General features: G+C 39.1%; 1 protein-coding gene across 13 annotated transcripts in view; it reads right to left on the bottom strand.

The window, feature by feature from the left end:
* Positions 1 to 21,334, bottom strand: part of ZNF461 (zinc finger protein 461) — a 69,862-nt gene that overhangs the window by 34,210 nt on the left and 14,318 nt on the right. For 5 of the 13 annotated variants that reach the window (XM_087871104.1, XM_087871101.1, XM_087871099.1 and 2 more), the window contains exons 2-5: positions 14,486 to 14,653; positions 12,997 to 13,515; positions 10,777 to 10,864; positions 3,604 to 3,693 (exon numbers count right to left, since the gene is read on the bottom strand). In XM_087871104.1, coding sequence (XP_087727230.1) covers positions 3,604 to 3,637 — 34 coding nt within the window. In that variant the 5' untranslated portion in view covers positions 3,638 to 3,693; positions 10,777 to 10,864; positions 12,997 to 13,515; positions 14,486 to 14,653. The remainder of the gene's footprint in view (positions 1 to 3,603; positions 3,694 to 10,776; positions 10,865 to 12,996; positions 13,516 to 14,485; positions 14,654 to 21,334) is intronic. The other 8 variants (XM_087871105.1, XM_087871100.1, XM_045805203.2 and 5 more) reach the window with 4 other exon arrangements.

Raw genomic sequence — 21,334 nt, 5'->3', positions numbered from 1 at the left:
GGACGGCACTGGAGGAGATAATGCTAAGTGAAATATGTCAAGCATAGAAAGACAATTATCATATGATTTCTCTCATCTATGGAACATAAGAACTAGGAAGATCGGTGGGGGAAGAAAGGGATAAAGAAAGTAGGGGTAGCGTGATACATCATATCAACAAGAAAAGACTCAGGAACCATATGATCCTCTCAATTGATGCCGAAAAAGCATTTGACAAAATACAGCATCCTTTCCTGATTAAAACCCTTCAGAGTGTAGGAATAGAAGGTACATTTCTCAATCTCATAAAAGCCATCTATGAAAAGCCTACTGCAAATATTATTCTCAATGGGGAAAAGCTGGAAGCCTTTCCCTTAAGATCAGGAACACGACAAGGATGCCCACTCTCGCCACTATTATTCAACATCGTACTAGAAGTCCTGGCAACAGCAATCAGACGACAAAAAGGGATCAAAGGTATTCAAATCGGCAAAGAAGAAGTCAAAATGTCTCTCTTCGCAGATGACATGATACTCTATATGGAAAACCCAAAAGAAGCCACTCCCAAACTATTAGAAGTTATAGAGCAATTCAGTAACGTGGCGGGATACAAAATCAATGCTCAGAAATCAGTTGCATTTCTGTACACAAATAACGAGAACGAAGAAAGAGAAATTAGGGAATCCATCCCATTTACAATAGCACCAAAAACCATACATGACCTTGGAATTAACTTAACCAGAGACGTAAAGGACCTTTATTCTAGAAACTATAAATCACTCTTGAAAGACATTGAGGAAGACATAAAAAGATGGAAAGATATTCCATGCTCATGGATCGGAAGAATTAACATAGTTAAAATGTCCATGCTACCCAGAGCAATCTACACTTTCAATGCTATCCCGGTCAAAATACCGAGGACATTTTTCAAAGAACTGACAAACAGTCCTTAAATTTGTATGGAACCAGAAAAGGCCCCGAATCTCCAAGGAACTGTTGAAAAGGAAAAACAAAGCTGGGGGCATCACAATGCCGGATTTCGAGCTGTACTACAAAGCTGTGATCACAAAGACAGCATGGTACTGGCACAAAAACAGACACATAGACCAATGGAACAGAATAGAGAGCCCAGAAATGGACCCTCAGCTCTTTGGGCAACTAATATTTGATAAAGCAGGAAAAAACATCCGATGGGAAAAAGACAGTCTCTTCAATAAATGGTGCTGGGAAAATTGGACAGCTACGTGCAAAAGAATGAAACTTGACCACTATCTCACACCATACACAAAAATAAACTCCAAATGGATGAAAGACCTCGATGTGAGACAGGAATCCATCAAAATTCTAGAGGAGAACATAGGCAGCAACCTCTACGACATCGGCCAAAGCAACCTTTTTCATGATACATCCCCAAAGGCAAGAGAAACAAAAGATAAAATGAATTTATGGGACTTCATCAAGATTAAAAGTTTCTGCACAGCCAAGGAAACAGTCAGAAAAACTAAGAGGCAGCCCACGGAATGGGAGAATATATTTGTAAATGACACTACAGATAAAGGACTGGTATCCAAGATCTACAAAGAACTTCTCAAACTCAATACACGAGAAACAAATAAACAAATCAAAAAATGGGCAGAAGATATGAACAGACACTTTTCCAATGAAGATATACAAATGGCTAACAGACACATGAAAAAATGTTCAAAATCATTAGCCATCAAGGAAATTCAAATCAAAACCACACTGAGATACCACCTTACGCCAGTTAGAATGGCAAAAATAGACAAGGCAAGAAACAACAATTGTTGGAGAGGATGTGGAGAAAGGGGATCCCTCCTACATTGTTGGTGGGAATGCAAGTTGGTACAGCCACTCTGAAAAACAGTATGGAGGTCCCTTAAAAAGTTAAAAAGTGAGCTACCCTATGATCCAGCCATTGCACTACTGGGTGTTTACCCCAAAGATACAGACGTAGTACAGAGAAGAGCCATATGCACACCAATGTTCATAGCAGCAATGTCCACAATAGCTAAATCGTGGAAGGAGCCGAGATGCCCTTCAACAGATGACTGGATTAAGAAGTTGTGGTCCATATATACAATGGAATATTACTCAGCTATCACAAAGAACGAGTTCTCAACATTTGCTACAACATGGACGGCACTGGAGGAGATAATGCTAAGTGAAATAAGTCAAGCAGAGAAAGACAACTATCATGTGATTTCTCTCATCTATGGAACATAAGAACTAGAATGATCAGTAGGGGAAGAAAGGGATAAAGAAAGGGGGGGTAATCAGAAGGGGGAATGAAACATGAGAGACTATGGACTATGAGAAACAAACTGAGGGCTACAGAGTGGAGGGGGGTAGGGGAACGGGATAGGCCAGTGATGGGTAGTAAGGAGGGCACGTATTGCATGGTGCACTGGGTGTTATACACAACAAATGAATCATCGAGCCTTACATCGGAAACCGGGGATGTACTGTATGGTGACTAACATAATATAATAAAAAATCAATATAAAAAAAAAAAAAGAAAGTAGGGGTAATCAGAAGGGGGAATGAAGCATGAGAGACTATGGACTCTGAGAAACAAACAGGGCTTCAGAGGGGAGGGGGGTGGGGGAATGGGATGGAGTAGTGATGGGTAGTGAGGAGGGCACGTTTTGCATGGTGCACTGGGTGTTATACGCAACTAACAAAGCATGAAGCTTTACAACGGAAACCAGGGATGTACTGTACGGTGACTAACATAATATAATAAGAAAACATTAAAAACAAAAATGGGCAGAGGATTTGAATAGACCTTTCTTCAATGACGGCATAAAAATGGCTAACATGAAAATGTGTTCAAAATCACTGATTATCAGGGAAATGCAAATCAAAACCATAATGAGATACTGCCTCACACCTGTCAGAATGGCTATTATAAAAAAACACAAGACATGACAAGTGTTGGCTAGGATGTAGAGAAAAAGGAATACTTGTACACTGGTGAGAACCTACTACAGAATTGGTGAGCCTACTACAGAAAAGAGTATGAAGATTCCTCAAAAAAATTAAAACCAGAACTACCATACGATGCAGCAATTCCACTTCTGTGTATTTATCCAGAAGAAGTGAAACTATCTACTTGGAAAGATACAGGGACCTCCATGTTCACTGCAGCATTATTTATAATTGGCAACATATAGAAACAACCTAAGTGTCTTCCAATGGATAAATGGATACAGAAAATGTGATACACACACACACATATACATAAGCATATTATTCAGCCATTAAAAAAAAGAGGGGCAACTGGGTGGCTCAGTTGGTTAAGTGTCCAACTCTTAATCCCAGCTCAGATCTTGATCTCAATGTTCTGAGTTCAAGCTCCACACTGGGAGCCACACGGGGTGTAGATCCCACGTTAAAAAAGAGGGGGGCGCTTGGGTGGCTCAGTCAGTTAAGCATCTGACTTCAGCTCAGGTCATGATCTCAGGTCTTGGGATCAAGCCCTGTGTCAGGCTCCCCACTCAGCAGGGAGTCTGCTTGTCCCTCTCCCTCTGCCCCTCCTCTTGCTCATGCTCTCTCTCAAATAAATAAAAATAAATAAAATTAAAAAAAAAAAGGAAATCTTACCATTTCCAACAACTTGGATGGACCTTGATGGCATTATAATAGGTGAAATAAGTCAGACAGAGAAAGATGAGTACCACTTATATGTGAAATCTAAAAACAGAAAAGAAAAATCAAACTCATAGATACAGAGAACAGATTGGTGGTTGTCAGAGGTGGTGGGGGGCTGGTGAAGTGGGTGAAGCTGGTCAAAAGGTATAGACTTCCAGTTATAAAATTAATAAGCCCTGGGGATATTATGTACAACATGGTGACTATAGCTATTAACACTGTATTGTATATTTGAAAGTTGCTAAAGGACTAGATCTGAAAAGTTTTCATCATAAGAAAAAAAAAAACTTGTGGGGCGCCTGGGTGGCACAGCGGTTAAGCGTCTGCCTTCGGCTCAGGGCGTGATCCCGGCGTTATGGGATTGAGCCCCACATCAGGCTCCTCCGCTGGGAGCCTGCTTCTTCCTCTCCCACTCCCCCTGCTTGTGTTCCCTCTCTCACTGGCTGTCTCTCTCTCTCTGTCAAATAAATAAATAAAATCTTTAAAAAAAAAGAAAAAAACTTGTAACTATGTGTGGTAACAGATATTAACTAGACTTACTGTGCTGATCATTTTGTTACATATACATATACCAAACCACTATGTTGTGCACCCAAAACTAACGTAATGTTACATGCCAATTGTACCTCAATAAAAAGTCTATCTTTAGCCTGCTGTTTTAATATATCACTTTTATCGATATTAAATTACCATATGCAGGTATATTTCTAAATTTTTCTATTCTGTTCCCTTGATCTATTAATACAATAGTACCATGATGTTTTAAGTACCATGCTTTATATTATGTATAATTATATGAATTATCTGGTAGAGCTAACTTCTTCTAAGAGGGGATTAACAAGATCCAGAGTCATAGTCAACAATATATAATATACAATGTTGAGTATACAATAAAAAATTATTAGAAATGATTACTAGCAAGAGATTACTAGAAATGCAAAAAAAAAAAAAAGAAGAAAATATGACCCATACTCGAGAAAATCACTTAATAGAAACACCAATAATAATTCAGATGTTGAAATTAGCAAACAAAGTTTAGAGAAATTTAGGTACTTTAAAAAAGAACCAAAAGCAAATCCTGATATCAAGAAATAAAAAATTCACTGAAAGGATCTACAGCAGATTAAACACAAGAGAAGAAAAGATCAAGTAAACTTCAGGACAAGTCAACTGGAATCACCCGCTGAGGGTCCAGAGAGAAAAAAAGACTGGGGGAAAAAAAAAGTAATCAGAGCCATAATAATCTATGAAACACTATCAGTCCAACATACACGTAATTGGAGATTCAGAAGAGAAAAACAAAGCAAAAAAAAAAAAAAATCCTTAGAACCAATGGGCAAAATATTTTCCAAATCATTTTTAAAAAAGCAACCCATAGATTCAAAAAGCTCAATGAATCCCAAGTAACATAAAAACAAAGAATGCTAGGGTTGTCTGGCTAGCTCAGTTGGAAAAACATGGGACTCTTGATCTCAGAGTTGTGAGTTTGAACCCCACATTGGGTGCAGAGATTACTTAAATAAACTTAAAAAGCAAACAAACAAAGAATATTATACCTATGACCATTATAATCAACCTGCTGAACACCAAGGATAAGGGAAAAAAAAAAAACTTAAAAGCAACAGACTCCCTTCCCTACAAAAGACACATTATTCAGAGGGGAACAACAACAGGAATCAAAGACTAATTTCCATTAATAACAATGGAGGCAAAAGAACAAAACAGTATCTTTAAAATGCTGAAAGAAAGCTGTCAACCTATAATTCTATATCCAACTAAAATCTTTCAGAATGATGGGGAAATAAAGCTTTGGTGTTGTTTTTTTTTTTTTTAATTGTTTTTCAAGAGAAATGAAAACTGAGAGGATTCTTCACCAAAAGACCTGTGCTATAAAAAATGTTAAAGCAAGTTCTCCAGGGGGACAAAAATTGATACTAGGTAAAAACTTCTATCCACAGAGGAATGAAGAGTACTATAAAAAATAAATTTGGGGGTAAAAAGAAAAGATATCATTTTCATTTCATAATTTCTTTAAAAGATAACTGACCATTTAAAGAAGAGAAAGCTTTGTGGTTTTAATGCATTTCGAAATAAAATATATGAGAATAGAAAAAAAAGATGTGAAGGGAAAATGGAAGTATCTAGTCATAAGATTTTTGCAGTATTTGTGAAGTTGTATAATTACTGTAAGACTGTAATAAACTCTTTTCAAAAGCATATTGGAAACCTTAGAACAACCTCTAAAACAATAAAAAAGTAAAAACAGTATAGCTAATAATCCTATAATGGACATAAATGGAGTTCTAAAAGGTAGTGGAGATACATGGAATACTAAACAAAGATACAACTTGTCCAAGAGAAGGCAGAAAAATAGGGGGGAAAAAGGAAGAATAGATGACAAGATAATAGATTAAAACCTAATAATTACATTCAATTTAAACAGTTCATGGAGAAGTCAACAAACTTTTTCTGGAAAGGTTCAGATAGTGAATATCTTAGGCTCTATGAGTCACATATAGTCCCTATCACATATTCTTCTTTATTATTTATAACCCTTCAGAAATGCAAAACCATTCTTAGCTTGAGGCTACAGGCTAGATTTGGCCAGCATACCACAGATTGCTAACTCCTGGTCTAGATAATCGAAGGTGGAGATTATCAGACTGCATAAAAAAGTAGGATCAAACTATATGCTGTTATAGGAGATACACTTAAAATAAGTTAAAATAAAAGGATGGAAAAAGATATGCCATGAAATAACAATAAAAGAAAGCTAAAGCAGTTATATTAATAAACAGAATGCAAGAAAAAGAATATTATCAAAAGGGACATTTCATAATAAAGGGATTAATTCATCAAGAAGATATAGGAATCTTGGGACACCTGGCTGGCTCAGTCAGAAGAGTGTGCAACTCATGATCTCAGGGTTGTGAGCTCGAGCCCCCATTGGGTATAGAGATCACTTAAAAATAAATAAATAAATAAATAAATAAACTTAAAAAAAAAAAAGGACATAGTAATCCTAAATATGCATGCACCTACTAACAGAATTTCAAAACAAAGCAAAACTGACAGAATTGTAACAGACAAATAAACAGCTGTATGTGTAGGTTTCAACAGTCCTCTCCCAGTAATTGATAGACCAAGTGACCAAAAATCAGAAAAGATATATAAGAGTTGAGTACTAATACAAAACACTTGACCTAACTGATAAACACTCTATCCAACAATAGTATAACACCGCTTTTTTTTTTCCCCCCAAATGCACACTGAGCATTCACCAAAACAGTCCACATTTTGGGCCATAAAACAAGTCTCAATAAATTTAAAAGGACTGATATCACAGAGTATGTTCTCTGACCACAACAGAATTATGAATTAAATAAATTAAAAATGAATTCTCAGAAAAATCTGAAAAAGTGCCCCCAAATTTGTAAGTTAAAGAACACTCTTCTAAGTAGCCCATGGGTAAAAGAAAAAAGGGAATTTTTTTTTTTTTTTAAGATTTTATTTATTCGACAGAGATAGAGACAGCCAGCGAGAGAGGGAACACAAGCAGGGGGAGTGGGAGAGGAAGAAGCAGGCTCATAGCGGAGGAGCCTGATGTGGGGCTCGATCCCATAACGCCGGGATCACGCCCTGAGCCGAAGGCAGACGCTTAACCGCTGTGCCACCCAGGCGCCCCGAAAAAAGGGAATTTTGAACTCAAAAAAGAGGAGAAAATTAGGGGCGCCTGGGTGGCACAGCGGTTAAGCGTCTGCCTTCGGCTCAGGGCGTGATCCCGGCGTTATGGGATCGAGCCCCACATCAGGCTCCTCCGCTATGAGCCTGCTTCTTCCTCTCCCACTCCCCCTGCTTGTGTTCCCTCTCTCGCTGGCTGTCTCTCTGTCAAATAAATAAATAAAATCTTTAAAAAAAAAAAAAAAAAAAGAGGAGAAAATTAAACCTAAAGTATGCAGGAAAAAGGAAAGAATTAGATCAATAATCAATGAAATAGCAATCAAGACAAGGGCAAACTGGAAAGAAAAATCAAAACTAAAAGCTGATTTTTGAAAAGATCAATAAAATTAATAAACTGCTAATATACTCAACAAGAAAAAAAGACAAATTATTAACATCAGGAATTAAGAGAGGGGCATTACTACAGATCTGACAGGCATTGAAAGGATAATAAGGGAATATTATAAACAACTTTACACTAATAAATTTGACATCTAAATGGAAATAAATGAATTTCTTGAAAGACACGAATTACTCAACTAATTCAAGAAGAAATAAAACTGGGGCATGTGGGTGGCTCAGTTGGTTGAGCGTCTGCCTTCAGCTGGGGTCATGGTCCTGGGGTCCTGGGATGGAGCCCCGCATGAGGCTCCGTGCTCATCAGGGAGTCTACTTCTCCCTCTGCCCCTCACTTGTGCTCTCTCCCTCTCTCACAAATAAATAAATAAATAAATAAATAAATAAATAAATAAATAAATAAAATCTTAAAAAAAAAAAAGAAATAAAACCCCCAAAACCCTATATCAATTAAAGAAATTAAAGTCTCCCCATGAAGAAAACTTCAAATTCAGATGGTGTATTCACTTTCTACTGTTGCTATAACAAATATAGTAGCTTAAAACAACAAATTTATTAACTCAGTTCTGTATGTTAGAAGTCCAACAAGGGTTTCACTAGACTAAATCCAGGTGTCAGCAGGGCTGTGTACCCTTCTGGTGGCTTTAGTAAAGAGTCTATTTCCTTGCCTTCTCCTTGCCTCGTCTAGCCTCTAGAGGCCACTTACATGGATCATGGCCTCTTTCCCCCATCTTCAAAGCCAGTAACATTGCATTTCTCTAATATACACATTACATTCTCACATCTCCCTCTGATCCTGATTCTTCAGATAATCAAAAATAATCTCCCTATTTAAAAATCATTAATTTAATAACACCTGTAAATTCCTTCTTGCCACATAAGGTACCATATTCACAGCTTCCAGGATTAGCACATAGACATCTCTACGGGTCATTATTCTGCTTACCACAGATGCCTTTGTTGTTGAATTCTATCAGACAATTGAGGAAGAAATAATACAATTCAATAAATTCTTCCAGAAAATAGAAGAGGATGCATTTCCTGACTTACTTGATAAATTAAGGTGTAACAAAGACATTTTCATGGGGCGCCTGGGTGGCACAGCAGTTAAGCATCTGCCTTCGGCTCAGGGCGTGATCCCGGCATTATGGGATCGAGCCCCACATCAGGCTCCTCCGCTATGAGCCTGCTTCTTCCTCTCCCACTCCCCCTGCTTGTGTTCCCTCTCTCTCTGGCTGTCTCTATCTCTGTCGAATAAATAAAATCTTTAAAAAAAAAACAAAAAACAAAGACACTTTCACGTAAAGAGAGCTGAGAGTACTTATGATCAAAAGACACAAACTATAGGAAATGCTGAAGGAAGATATTCAAGCTAAAAAGAAATGACACCAAACAGAAATTCAGATCTTAAGAGCAATTAAAATGGTATATATGTAGATAAATAAGATACATTTGCAAATAATCCAATAAAGTACTTTTTCAAGATTCTTTTTAATTCCTTTGTTTCTATGGATTTTCCCCTTTTTAAATTTTTATATTGCACTTTCTCTTTCTTTCCTAATTTGCGATTTGTCTTATTATTTTATTAATGATAAGCTGTTCCTGTTTTCTAACACATACAATTTTTATCTTTATAAAATTCCTTCCATATTTCCTTCTGCTTCCTTTCAACTTATATATTTTCATTATTTTTGTTAGAAGCATTAAAGCTGTAACTTTGCCCTTAGAGCCTTACTTTAATTAAATCCCATGGGTTCCAAAATGTAGTGCTATCACAGAGTACCAGAAATTCTTTACTTTTAGATTATATTTCTTCCTTTACCCAGAAGTTATTGAGACAGATTTTACAAATTGTTGGTAAGAGTAACTTTACTTTTATGGTTTTGTTATTAAATCCTAGCTGAATTTCACTGTGTTCAGAGAACATGGTTTATCATTTCTACCTACTTGGACTTTATTGTGGCCTAATATTTTGTTATTTTTCCTGATTGATCTATGGACACTTAAAAAGAATGTATATTCATTATTACTAGGATACAGAATTCCATATCTACTAATTAGGTAGATTTGATGGGAGTGTTTCATCCTTACTAAATTTGTCCACTTGACTTGACTTTGAAAGGATTAGTGTCCTCTACTACTTTTTTCTTTTATGTGCTTTCCTATTTGCTCAAGGAAATGTGATGCTATATATGTGATGCATGTGTATTTATAACTATGTTATTCTGTTTTGAAATGTATACCTTAGAATTATATGGCATCCTTCTTTGCCATGTTTAATAGTGTGAGATGGCCTGAATTTCTGTGTTTTTAGTTTCTATTTGTCTGGTATAATTTATCCATCCTTTCATTAAACTTTCTGAGTCACTTAAGTGTCTCAGAGTCTCTTAAGTGCAGAGAATAGAGTTTTTCTTTGAGACTCAATCTAAAAGCCTTTTTCTGAGTTAAAATTCATACACATTTATTGATAGGACACATATTTGGTTTTTGCTCTTAGTTTTATCTTGTAATTGTTTTGTTCATTTGTTCACACGTATGTGTATATATATCTGTGTACCTTAAAACTTAAGTCTGGTATTATATAAATGTATTTTTTTTCTCTCTTACTACAAGTTAAGTTCCACAAGGGATGATTTGTACATGTGTTATTTTTTTCCCCCACCAATTTATTCGTAGTTACCTAGAAGAGTGCCTGTCACATAGTAGGTACTCAATAAATATTTGTTAAATCACCTCATCAAATCAAAGTTCTAACAAGAGAGACATCAACAGTTCCTTCAAAAGAATACTATTTCTGTTCTCTCCTTCTCCTGGCAGAGTCTGAGCATATGGGAAATGAAAAATGATTAACTGAATGATTGTAAGAACACTGGTTAGAAAGGAGAGGAGCAAAAAGGAAGACCTTCAAGTTTTGAAACCAACACTACTCACTAGTAAGTTATTGTATGATATTCAGTCAGGCAACAGTATCAAGATAAAGAATGCAAATATTCATATGACTATAGAAAAAAAGGACATCAATTAGGAACAAAAAAAATATCAACTTACATGGGCCATGGTTTTTTTAAAAATTCAAAGTATTAGTCCTCTTCTTAGTTCCACTTTAGGAGAAACTCACAGTCCAAAGAAAACACTGCTGGATGAGAGGGGTTTAAAAAAAAGACATGAGATGATCTTGCTTCTTAGCTCCCAGAGTGCTAATATAGAATGACATTTTTCTTCCCCCTTCATGTCTCCTATGCCCAGTCCCCATTCACACATATATAAAAGATTCGAGGGAAATCGGACAAATCCCAACCTTACTCAAAACAAGAAGGGAAGCCAGGTATAGGAGGATGGATTCAGAAAGAAAGACTGGGCCCAGGCTTTTTAGCAGGAAAGATTTAGAGAGGCAGACCAGTGTCCCAACCCTATGATAAAAGGGACCCAACCAACCTGTTCAGACCTATTCTGACAAGATCGTCACTGAATTAAGAGGAAAAAGAAAAGGAAATGGACATTACAAAAAGATTAGAGAAATAGAAAACGACCCAAAAGCCCTAATGCATGACTCACAGGAATTTCAAAAATAGAGACTGATGGAACACAGACGAAAAAGAGGAAATAAATAGAACAAAAACGTCCAGACTAGGGGCGCCTGGGTGGCGCCGTCAGTTAAGCAATAGACTCTTGATTTCAGCTCAAGTCATGAGATCCAGACTGTGTTGGGCTTTGCGCCTCGCCTGGAGCCTGCTGAAGATTCTCTCTCTCTCCCTCTCCCACTAGCCCCCCCCAACCTCTGCACACACATGCACATGAGCCCTATCAGTAAAAAATAAATAAATAAAAATTAAAAAATTCCAGACCAAAATAAATACTTGAGACTTTATTTTGCAGTACTGGTGAGAACTAAAAAAGCACACCTGGAAACATCCTGGAAAATCTTATGAAATTTATTCCTGAATACAGACAAAAGACCTAAATACCCTGCAATAAAGAATTACAAAACAACGTGTATTGTGGTCTAACCTTTCGGGGAAAAATACATACATACATATGTAAGCATATATGTATGCATATAAGAAGGGTGAAAGTATTTGTAATAAAATGCTCAAAGTGGGGGCACCTGGGTGGCTCACACAGTTGGTTATTCATCTCACTCTTGGTTTCGGCTCAGCTCATGATCTCAGTGGGATCAAGCCCTGTGTGGGGCGGCTTGTCCCTCTACCTCTGCTCCTCTCCCTGCTCATGTGGTCCCTTTCTCTCAAATAAATAAATAAATAAATAAATAAATAAAATCGTTTTTAAAAAATGTTTAGAGTGGTTGAAGAATTATAGATAATTTTTACTTTAAATGAAGAAATATAACAAAGGAATTTTAGAAGTTTATATGAACATTCCAGGTAAGTAGCAGCACCTAATCATCTTAGACACTGATTTTAGATGTGCAACAGCGCCACTCTTTCCTCCTACCCTAGGTGTTTCTAAGGAGAATGGCAGAAGTAGTGAGGTAGAGAAGAACTAGGAGACACCAGGCTTTTCCTAAGTAATTTCTAAACCCAGTGTGGAGCTGAACTCACATCTGCAAGATCAAGAATCCCATGCTCTACTGACTGAACCTGCCAGTGCCCCCAACCAGGCCTTTCTTGAAGCTCAAACTTTGTGTGACCTTGTGTGTGATGTGGAGTAGACATTGTCTGTGACCATGATAACTATGATTCTATGACACGTGCTGATGTGTTTGAGCTCTACATATAATTGTTGGGGATGAGGGCTAAGTGGGCATAAGGGCAGTCTGTGGTTGGGGAGTGGTTGTTTTTGTTTTACTATATATGTGTCTGTGGTTCTGGGATAATGATAAACGTGGGTTGGATTACGTCCATTTAGCTTTGTATTGTATGAATCTACAGTTGAATACTGTAATGTCTCCCTAACTGCCTGATTATATAAGCCTGGGTGTAACGCTTTGTGTAGTTGTGTTTTATTGATTTATTTATGCAAGTATCTGAGGCTTACACAAATAGCCACCCGCAATCATGGTCACAATCACATACAAACTCCATTCACACAAATGGTCACGCAGACAATTACACTGTCACAAAAGCACGCTCCCGAATCCAGTCGCTCTCACGACTAATAGCCAAATACACTTAGTCCGGAGACAAACGCAGTTTCCTTCACGCACTCACAACCACCCAATCTATCCTCCCTAGAGCAGCTCCCGCACTTTAGAGGCCTAACACTGCAGACACTCCGCTTGCCCAGGCCTGGAGCTCCAGGAGTCCTTACCTTCAGCATCCTCAGGTAGGTCTTTGGTCCAAATTCTGATTCGCATTCCATGCGAGGCCGCACGCCCAGCCTTGCACACTCTGCTGGTCGGGTAAAAAGCCCTCACCTGCTTCCGCGGCCGACTAGTCAGCCAACTTCCCTACCGGAAGTAGCTTTGAACCGCTGTGTCCTCTGGGAAACGTAGTCCGAAAGGAAAGCGCCTGAGAGCTGAAAGAGGTAAATCTTCCGCCAGGTTTCGGGATGAACCTGCGCAGTTTCTCTCGGGCCTGGAGCGACGCTACAAACTCTCCCTTTCCAAGGCTCAGACCCGAATTTGGGGTCTGAATTCGGGTCCTCGGATTCCTCTGAGAGCGGATTTCAAGCCTGGCACCCGGGCTGTCCCTACCTCTCAAGATGGACGCGCACGTGCTGTGGTTTGAGAATTGTCGTCTGATGCGGCGGGATCCGGCCTTCGTCTGTAAGGTGGCAGTGCGAGATGTGTTTTCTGAAGAGTCCGAAGGTGGGACTGGCCGAGGGTGTCTGATCGAGAGGGAGAGGATGTCTGTGTTACACCAACTGAGGGTGTCCTGAGTGAGGAAATTAGTTTGTGAAACGTTTTTGAGACCGTTTGAAATAGCGGTCGTGCTGCTCATGTGGGACCACGCGCAGTGATTGTGAAGTGTGTAATGTAACGTGGCTTAGGAGGGAGGGGCCATTTGAGACCGTGTGATTGATTACGCATGCTTGTGGGCGGCGCGACTCTGCGGGCAGTGAGTTTGTAACGTTCTGTGGGAGGCTGTTTGTTTTTGGGTCTACATGTGACTAGCAGGAGCAGTTGGCTATGGCAGGTGTCCCTCGCGAGAAGGGAGGAGGCTGGTCTCCCTGGTGGATGAAACAGATCCCTGGGCCAGACAGAGCTGATCCTGAGCCTTACATGTATGCGTGAGGGAGGCATGAAGCGATATTGTGGGGTCTAAGTGTGTGTAAGAAACCAGAACTGACCAAGAGGGGTGGGAACTAATACAGACTATCTGCCAGAAGAGACAAATCTAAAGATTTTTAACCTTGCTGAAAGCCCAGAAACCCTATCTCAAAGTGCCATGTGAAGAACTGTATCAGTGAGAACAAGTGGTTGTGTTTCTGGGTCTGATTCTTGGTCACGTGTACAAGTTCGTTTGCATTTGGTATTGTCCAAGGTGTTGAGTGAAATATACAAAGTATGGGAAAGTGGTTTGTAACTGTACCCAAGTCTCTATGAATTGTATGACAGTGCAAGGGCAGGTGATTAAACGTTGACTTTGAGGTTGATATATGTGAGTTTGAACTGAGTATGACTGGGAGAGCATGTGAAAGATCTGGTAAATTTGTTTTTGTATGTTTGAGTGTAACTTATGCAAGTTAAAATCTGGATGGAAGATAATGTGTGTGGCTGTGATCAGGATGTAGTAACTACATGAGAGACTGCAGTACTGTAAGTGTGAGATTGAGTACTCTAACCCTCTTTACTTACCTCTAAAAAGATAATGAGGGGCGCCTGGGTGGCTCAGCCCTTAAGTGTCTGCCTTCAGCTCAGGTCATGATCCCAGGGTCCTGTTCAGGGAGAAGCCTGCTTCTCCCTCTCACACCTTGCTTGTGTTCCCTCTCTTACTGTCTCTCTCTGTCAGGGGGAAAAAAAAATCTTAAAAAAAAAAAAAAAAGATGATAGTTAAGCTTCCTGAAGAGTAGGTTTTACTTGAAAATTAAGTTTCCAATGGAAATTTTAAAAAATCTAAGTATAACTTAAAACATAGATTTAAAAAATATGAACTAATTTATTGTGATGAATGCAAAATGATCATAAAGATTTTTTTTAGATCTCTGTTACAGGGTAACTGAGAGTATGGTTAGTATTCTTTGGTGGAAGTGTAATAGATGGGAAGTCTAACTTCTCACTCAATCTGTATAAGTGAAAGAGTTCTAGTCAAATGAACGAAAGCCTAACTTGAATAATAAAAAGTCATGGACTGTCAGACAATCTCGGACTTGACCCAATATACAGACCCAGAACCCCTTGAACGAAAAGCCCTGCTACACTGCCAAAAATTTATGCTGATAATTTTCCCCCATGCCTTCCTAAAGGAACCCACAGCCTTTATCAGGGTGACCATACATTGAGGAAAAGGAAATTATCAGACCTTGGACACTGGCTTTGAGCTGTCACTAATTCCAGGAGACCCAAAACCTCACAGTCAGGGTAGAGGCTTAAGGAGGTCTGGTGATCAATGTTGTTTTAGCTAAAATCCATCTCACAGCAGACTCAGGGCTGCCTGAACCCATCCTGTGGTTTTTCCCCCAGTTCTGGAATGGATAACTCAGCAACTGTCTCTCTGCCTGTTGAGTGAGGAAAGGACAAGTGAAAACTACTAAAACTGCCTCTGCCTAAAAAAATAATAATAATAGACCAAAAAAATACTGCATACCTGGAGGGATTGCAGACATTAGTGCTACTATTAAGAACTTTAAAGATGCACAGGTGGTGATTCCCACCATATCCTCATTCAGCTTGCCTATCTGGTCTCTGCAGACAGAGAAGTCTTGGAGAATGACACTGGGTTTTCATTAGCTGGTGGTGACTCCAACTGCAGCTGTTTTACCAAATGTGATTTCATTACTTGAACAAATTAACACATTCCCTAGTATCTGCTATGCAATTACTGATCTGGAAATTTTCCCCCCTCCATTCCTGTTAATAAAGACAACCAGAAGCAACTGTTTGCATTTGGCAAAAACAAGTAATATACCTTCAGTGCCCTACCTCAGGGGTACATCAGCTCCCCAGCCCTATAATTTAGTTTATATGTATAATAATTTAGTTCACGGGGATCTTAATTATCTTTCCCTTCCACAAGATGTCACACTGGTCAATTACATTCATGACATTATGCCACTGGACCTAGCGAGCAAGAAATGGCAACTACTCTAGATTTACTGACAAGACATCTGGGTATCTGGGTTGGGAAATAAATCCAACAAAAACTTAGAGGCCTTGTACTACCTCGGTGAAATTTCTAGGGATCCAGTGGTGTGGGGCATGTCATGATATCCCTTCTAAGGATGAAGGAGAAGTTGTTGCATCTGGCTCCTCCTACAGCTAAAAAAGAGGCACAAAGCCTAGTGGACCTCTGGATTTTGGAGGCAACCTATTCCTCATTTGGGTGTGTTATTTCAGCCCGTTTACCGAGTGACGTGAAAAGCTGCTAGTTTTGAGTAGGGCCCAGAACAAGAGAAGGCTCTGTGACTCTGCAACAGGTCCAAACATCTATGCAAGCACTTTGCCTCTTGGGCCATGAGGCCCAGTAAATCCAAGGGTGTTTGAAATATCAGAGGCAGATAGTGATGCTGTCTAAAGCCTTTGGCAGGACCCTATAGATGGGTCACAGTGCAGGCCCTTAGGATTTTGAAGCAAAGCCATGCCATTCTCTGCAGTTAACTACTCTCCTTTTGAGAAACAGGTTTTGGTCTACTACTGGCCCTTAGAGACTAAACCATGGGCCACCAAGTTACCATCATAAACTGGGTGTAATCTGACCCAAGAAACCATTAAATTGGGTGTACATAGCAGCACTCACATAAAATGGAAGTGTTATATAAGTGATTGGGTCAAGTATGCCTTGAAGGCACGAGTAATCCTACTGGTCAGAGCTTTGAGCAGTGCACCTGGTTTTTGTTTTGTTTTGTTTTTGCTTGGAAGAAGAAGTGGTCAGATGTGCAATTACATACTGATTCATAGGCTGTGGCCAGTGGTTTGGCTGGGTGGTCAGGAACTTGGAAGGAACATGATTAGAAAATTCATGCAAAGGAAGTCTGGAAAAGAGGTACAGACCTCTCTGAATGGGTAAAAGTGAAGCTCTTTGTGTCCCATGTTAAATGCTCAGCAGAGGAGGATTTTAATAAAGTGGATGGGATGACCCAGTCTTTGGACACTAGTTGGTTTCTTTCCTCAGTCACCCCTGTCATCACCCAATAGTTTCTTGAACAAAGTGGCCACAGTGGCAGTTATGGCAGTTCAGCAACATGGGTGTCCACTCATTAAGGCCAACCTGGTTACAGCTACTGCTGAATGAAGTCTGCCAGCAGCGGAGACCAACACTGAGTCCCCAATATGACACTATTCTCTGGTGGCAGGTTGATTACACTGGACTGCCTCCATCATGGAAGGGGCAACATTTTTTTTTTCCTACTAAAGCAGACACTCTGTATCCAGATCACTCTGGATACAGATTTGCCTATACTGTACATAATGCTTCTGCCAGTAGACTTACAGAATGCCTTATCCACAATCATGGTATTCTAAACAGCATTGCTTCTGATCAAGGAACCCCTATCACAGTAATTGAAGTGCAGCAGCAGGCCCATCCTCATAGAATTCACTGGTCTTCCCAAGTTCCTCACCATTCTGAAGCAGCTGGCTTGACAGATGGAATAATGTTTTGAAGACTCAGTCACAATGCCAGCTAGGTGGCAGTATCTTGCAGGGCTGAGGCATGCTTCTGTAGAAGGCTGTGTATGCTCTGGTATCAGCATCCAGTATCTAGTGCTGTTTCTTCCATAGTCAGGATTCACAAGGCCAGGAATCAAGGGGTGGAAATGGGAGTGTCACCACTGACTATTACCTGTAGTGACCCAATAGCAAAATTTTTGCTTCCCCTCCCCACAACCTGCGCTCTGCTGCACAGAGGTTTTAGTTCCAAAGGGAGGAATGCTTCCACCAGGAGATACAGTGATTCCATTCAACTGTAAATTAAGACTGCTACCCAACCACTTTGGGTTTCTCATCCCTCTGAATCAAAAGACAGAGAAGGGAGTAAGTGTGCTGGCTGTGGTGATTGATCTTGACTACCAAAGGGAAGTTGGAGTGCTACTGCACAATGGAGATGAGGAGGAGTGTGTCTTGAGTACAGGAGATCCTTTGGGGCATCTCTTAATATTACCCTGCCCTATGATTAAAGTGAATGGCAGACTACAAACTATAAAAGACAGGATTACTCGTGGGCCAAACATCCAAGAATGAACGTTGGGTCACCCCACCAGGTAAAGAACCATGACAGCTGAGGAGCTTGCTGAGAGCAAAGGGAATATGGAATGGGTGGTAGAAGAAAGTAGTTATAAATGCCTACTACAACCATGTGACCAGTTTCAGAAATTAGGACTATGATTGTCAATGAGTGTTTATTTTGTTGTGTGTTTGTATGTATGTATATAAATATCTTTGTTCCTTTTTTTATACCGTTATCATGTAATATAAGATGTATTGACCTTACAGTATGTACGTATTGTTAACTTTACATCATAATATTTAAGTTATGGGTTATAAGGGAGAAAAGTAAACATCCTGCAAGACTTTGCACTCTCTTCTCGGGAAGGGATTTGTGTATTTTCTGGTTGTATGCAGGCCAGTTGTATCATGTTAAGTGGATGTATGACCTTGTTACTGTTTTTATGCAGATATTAAGTATGGTTTACAGGGAGATGCATATAGGTGCCAAGTTGACACGGGGTGGACTTATGATGCCTAATTTTGTGCAACTTGGCTGGGCCATGATGCCCAAATATTTGGTCAAATATCATTCCAGATGTTTCTGTGAAGGTGTTTATTAGATGAGATTAACATTTAATTTAAATTAAAGCAGATTACCCTCCAGAATGTGGGTGGGCCTCATCCAATCAGTTGAAGGCCTTGATAGACTAAAGACTGCCCTCTTCCTGAGCAGAAAGGAACTCTACCAGCTGACAGCTTTTGGACTCAAATCGCAGCTGCTCCCTGGGTGTTCAACCTACTGACATGACCTACAGATTTTGGACTTAACAGGCTTCCACAATCTCATAAGCCAATTCCTTAAAATCTCTTTCTTAACCTCTCTCTTTTCTCTCTCTCTCAATACACACATACAGACACACACATACAGACAGACATATACATCCTGTTGTTTCTGTTTCTCTGGAGAACTCTGACTAATACACTATTATAAGGACGTGTATTGTCTAATTTAATCTTCATGAGAACTCTGTGAGGGAGGTATTACCATCCCCAGTAAACTGCTTAGGCAAGTGAGACATCAAGGGCTGAAATAAGTTGTGAAATGTCACAGAGTTCTTGAGAGATGAAACTAGAACTTGAGTTCCAAGTCCTCAATCTTTATTTAACTACCAGATTCTACTATTTTCCAACTCTATACCCTCTGCTGTATTTCACTAAGCCATTCCTGATGAGATCTCTCTTTGACAATTAAATTGAGGCCAAAATCATGATTATAGTGTGGTCTATCATATCTTATTTAACACACTGTTTATTCTGAAACTTTTTTTTTTTTTACTAATTATCAAGAATTCTTTTTAAAAATTATTTATTTGAGAGAGAGAGCAAGCACACATGAGCAGGGGGAGGGGCAAGGAGAGAGAGAAGCAGACTCCCCACTGACTGGAGAGCCCAACTTGGGGCTCGATCCCAGGTCACTGGGATTATGACCTGAGCCGAAGGCAGACATTTAACTGACTGAGCCACCCAGGTGCCTATATTATCAGGAATTCCTCAGTGAATATCCTTGTAATACTTATTTATTTTTAATTCTTCCTAAGACAAAGTATCCTAGAAGTGGGATTTCTGTGTAAGACATTGGACATGCCTATAGTATACAAGAAGTTGTGCCTGTGTACTTGGAAGAAACACAGATGAATAAGATATAATTGCTACCTAGAATTCTTCCATTAAAAGACATAAAACAACTAGACCAGGGTTTGAGCCTCTTAGCTCTTCTCTAGGCAGAAAACCCCTAGGTATGCTTGGAAAGAAACTCTTAGAAGGGACATAAGAGAAATCATTCCTAGCTAACTATATTTAGAATATGCTGAGCTATAAATCTAACCTAAAGACCCACAACAGAATTTTTTTCACCTATTTTTTAAGAACTTCACTTTAATAAAATTTTTTATAACATAATCTAAAATCAAGACATTCTTGTTTCTTGTGAAGAAAATAGGAAGTATACTTAAATTTATGTAAGTTATGGAAGTATACGTAAACAAAAAGTCAGCATCACAGACTAGAAATCAATAATTTTAACATTTAGAAGTAAAATTCCAGATATTTTTCTATTGCTGATGTCTGACATTCTATCTGTAATGATATAGATGACCTTTTGGTACATGGAATAGTTGTACATGTTGTGTAGTAACCTGCTTTAGCTACTGTCAGTATATTTTGAATTTTTCTTTTTTTTTTTTGTTATTCCTCAATTTAATTTTTAATGACCACGTAATACCTTATTGTGAGGAAGTTCTGGAATTTATTAAATTTGTATATTCTTGCTAGACTCAGAAAGCTGAACCATGCCAGAGAAATTCCTTCTATATGCTGCCTAGCTCCCACATCTGGCCCACCTTCCCCTTTCTTCCAGGGTCATATGGAGGGGTTTGTGGAGTTGGAATGTTTTTGTTGTTTGCAGGACTGTCAACTTCCAAAGACGTCCATCAAGTTCTTCAAGGTAAAGGGTGAGTGCCTGAACACTGTTCAGAAGGATGTAACTACAAGGATGGGATGTTGGAGCCTGGTTTTGCCCATTAAGAATATTTTCGCTCATTGTTTATAATCTGCCTACTGGAAGTATCCTTCTTCAATATGAATCTCTGGAGAGTCATTGATGAACTGATTTGGCATTTGTGTAATTGGATACAAACAACTGCATTTTGTTTTTACTGGGGCTTCATTTTCTTGATACCTAAGGTGATTTGATCTTCCTCTGGCCATTCATCCCTGATTGGCAGCACCTCAGCAGACCCAAGTCCCATTTCATTTCCTATATATAGGAGTTTATATCTCTAAGCCAGATGTGATTTCCTTATTAGAGGAAAGGAGACAGCCCTGAATGGTGGAGAAACCAATGAGTAAACAGCTTCAGGAAGAGGGAAGCCATTGCAGGTAAAAGCCCAGCTGATGTGAAGAGCTAGAACTTTAAGGTGTTGAGAAGCTTTCTTTAGCGTGAATTCTCAAAGACACATCGCCATCATCCCCATTCTGTCACTGTGTCTGTAGCTACTTCTATAATATTTTGTGAATATAAAAGAAATAAACAGAGCATTAAAATTCAGAAAACAGTGGGAATCCTAAAATAACAATAATCCACTATGAACATTTACTGTAAATCCCTTTACCCTCCCTGTATTATAGACTTTCCTTTCAAAAACAGAATTGGCTACATGTGGCTATTCTGAAACCTACCTTCCTTGTCTAACACTAGTGAACATTTTTCCATGCCAACAAGTAAAAGTCTAGAGCATCTATTGTAATGTAAAAAACTTCCATTTTTTAAAGATGGAAGTGTAT

The sequence above is a fragment of the Ursus americanus genome, chromosome 21 (genome assembly GCF_024610735.1).
Source record: "Ursus americanus isolate L20-20 chromosome 21, mUrsAme1.1.p, whole genome shotgun sequence".
Lineage (NCBI taxonomy): Eukaryota > Metazoa > Chordata > Mammalia > Carnivora > Ursidae > Ursus > Ursus americanus.
Note: the sequence above shows the minus strand (reverse complement) of the source record. Positions and strands in the feature narration are given on the sequence as shown.